At 40.3% G+C, this 2,535-nt stretch overlaps 1 protein-coding gene across 1 annotated transcript; it reads right to left on the bottom strand.

Annotated features, from left to right (window-relative positions):
* Positions 1 to 1,126: 1,126 nt before the first annotated feature.
* LOC143530018 (uncharacterized) lies at positions 1,127 to 1,975 on the bottom strand. Its single transcript, XM_077025661.1, has one exon. It carries the CDS (start codon positions 1,973 to 1,975, stop codon positions 1,127 to 1,129), a length of 849 nt encoding a protein of 282 aa, XP_076881776.1.
* Positions 1,976 to 2,535: the final 560 nt, after the last annotated feature.

The raw sequence follows: 2,535 nt of genomic DNA, 5'->3' as shown, positions 1-2,535 counted from the left end.
TGTGAGGACATGAAAAACGGAAGACCATGCCATTTTTGGAACAAAATTCATGAAACGATTTGTTGTTGTATTTGGTTCCGTTGTCACATTGAAAAGTTTTAATGTTAATATTAAACTGTGTATGGATAAATTTGTGGAAGTTAAGAAATATATCAAATACTTGTGATTTATTGGTTAAAGGAAATGTCCATAGATAATTGGTTAAATCATCAAGAAATAATATGTAGTAACGGTGACCCGCGGTGCTAAGAACCGGAGAGGTCCATAAATCACTGTGTAAGATATCAAATGGAAGACGAGTAAAAGAAAGAGAATCATAGAATGGTAACTTAACATGTTTGCCAAAAACACATGATTGACATACACGTTTAACAGAAGGCTTATTATTTGAAATAACATGTTGTTTATTCAAAAAGTGTAATAAATCATTGCCGGGATGCCCTAGTCTTTTGTGCCTGAGATCTTTTGATAAAGCAGCAAAGGTTGTTGGATTGGTGAACATGGTGTCGGTAGATAGGGTGAGTGGGTAGAGATCGTCGGTACTATTGCTGCGGAGGATAGGGATCCGCGTTAGGTAATCCTTCACAAGAAAACCAAATGGGTCAAATTCAATAGATATCAAATTATCAATAGTAAGGCGACGTTCAGATAAAAGATTTTTTATGAGATTGGGTGCATAAAGAATATTATTGGCATGTATGGGTTTGAATGAGGTGTTAAATTTAGTGTAGCCGGTCCCTAGTATTGGAATTTGAAACCCGTTGCCAACAATGATATTGTTCGAAATGCGATTATTAAAATAAGACAAGAGAGTACCTGTGTTGTTGGTCATGTGATTGGTGGCGCCGGTATCTAGATTCCACTGCAGGTCCGGGTTGAGAGTCATGGTATGAAGTTCTTGTTCAATATTGGTTAGGACATATTGGTTAGGATAGGAAGTGTAATGGGCTTGAGGTGATTGTGGTGGGCCTAGAATTCCTGCTTGTGGGTGGGGTCTGGTTGTGGGTACGGTGGGATGAGGGGTGGGTGGAATGTGCATGTTGGTGTATGGTGTTTGAAGTGTTGGTGTGTTATACCCCCATGGAGTGTTATATGCTGGATAGTAGGTTCCCTGAGTGGATTGGCCCTAAGGGTTATTTTGGCTGGAATAACCTCTTCTGCGAGACCGTCCACGACCTCGGCCATGAGCGTTACCACGACCTCGACCACGCTGGGGCGTATCAAATGAACCACGACTGTCATTAACCGTACCAGAAGACCCACGACCAGATGTTTCACGGACCGTGTTGTTGAGGACAGTGAGTAGGGCAGTGCCTGTCTGGTTTGAGGTGAGTCTGGATCTCCGCGTTTCTTCTTGTGTGAGTCTAGATCTATCCTGAGAAAAAGTTGGCAGTGGAACGGTTTGACTAATAAACATGCCGATCGCATCGTACTCGGTATTGGTTAGACCAGAGACTAGTGGTAACACTAAATCTGCGTCAGAAATTGGCGCCTCCACGTTAGCCAATTGATCGGATAAGACTTTTAGTTCTTGGCAGTAGGTAGAGATATTAGGGAAGGACTCGAGTTTGATGTTGACTAAGCGAGTTTTCAAAGCTATGGCCCGGGACGCTTGATTGTCTTGAAAGAGATGAGCAATAGATTCCCAGGTCTCTTTCACGGTGGCTTTCGGTTTGATAACATTCATGAGAAGGTTTTGAGAGATCGTGCCGTATATCCATTGTTTCACGACGGCGTCCAAACGGTCCCATGAAGTGAGTACGACAGGAGCAGTTTTGTCTTTTTCTTTTTCTTTGTTATTGGCAGAAGAGGATGAAACATTAGATGGTATGATGTGGTCGAGTACTTCGAAGACGGTGCAGTGAATTGTAAATAATTCGACCCATGAAGTATAGTGCCCGTTTTCAAGGTCTATAATGAGCGGGATAAAGTTGTGGATGTTGTTAACTGTTAGGGCGGGGTGGATAGCATCCATTGAGGATTTAGAGAGGAGAAAGTGAGGTAGAAACAGGTATTTGCAGGATCGAAGGTGATGCACCGAGCAAAATAGGAAGTCTGCGGCTAGGACTTTGATACCATGTTTGAGTAATAATACGTGATAATAAGTTGCTGCCTTTTCTCATTGATCTCAATCATTTATATACGATATTGCAATCGTCCATTACGGCCATGATTTAGCTAAACATATATGGCAACTATATTCTATACAAATATAATATTCTAATTAGCTAAACATATATGGCAACTATATTCTATACAAATATAATATTCTAATAGTTATTATGTAATGGGTTTATGGGGTTACATTTAGGGTTTATTATATTTGGTAATGTCTTGACAAGCAAGTTAGATTAGTTTATATAAACCAATGTATGGTTTGACATTATAGATTGTGTGGTGTGATATGTAACCGAGTAGGGTTCATCTAGAGACACACACGAGATGTAACCGAGTTAGGGTTCATCAGGAGTCAAACCGAGTTAGGGTTTGAAGAGTTTGTATTCAGTTTTTTGAGTAAGATTTTCTAATTAATAT

The sequence above is a fragment of the Bidens hawaiensis genome, unplaced genomic scaffold (assembly GCF_021521415.1).
Source record: "Bidens hawaiensis isolate Kalapana, Puna unplaced genomic scaffold, B.hawaiensis_p1.1 tig00008819_1, whole genome shotgun sequence".
In the NCBI taxonomy this organism is placed as follows: domain Eukaryota; kingdom Viridiplantae; phylum Streptophyta; class Magnoliopsida; order Asterales; family Asteraceae; genus Bidens; species Bidens hawaiensis.
Note: the sequence above shows the minus strand (reverse complement) of the source record. Positions and strands in the feature narration are given on the sequence as shown.

Bases quoted from the DNA above. Each gene is read 5' to 3' on its own strand.
- LOC143530018 (XM_077025661.1), bottom strand. From the start codon at position 1,975: ATGGATGCTATCCACCCCGCCCTAACAGTTAACAACATCCACAACTTT.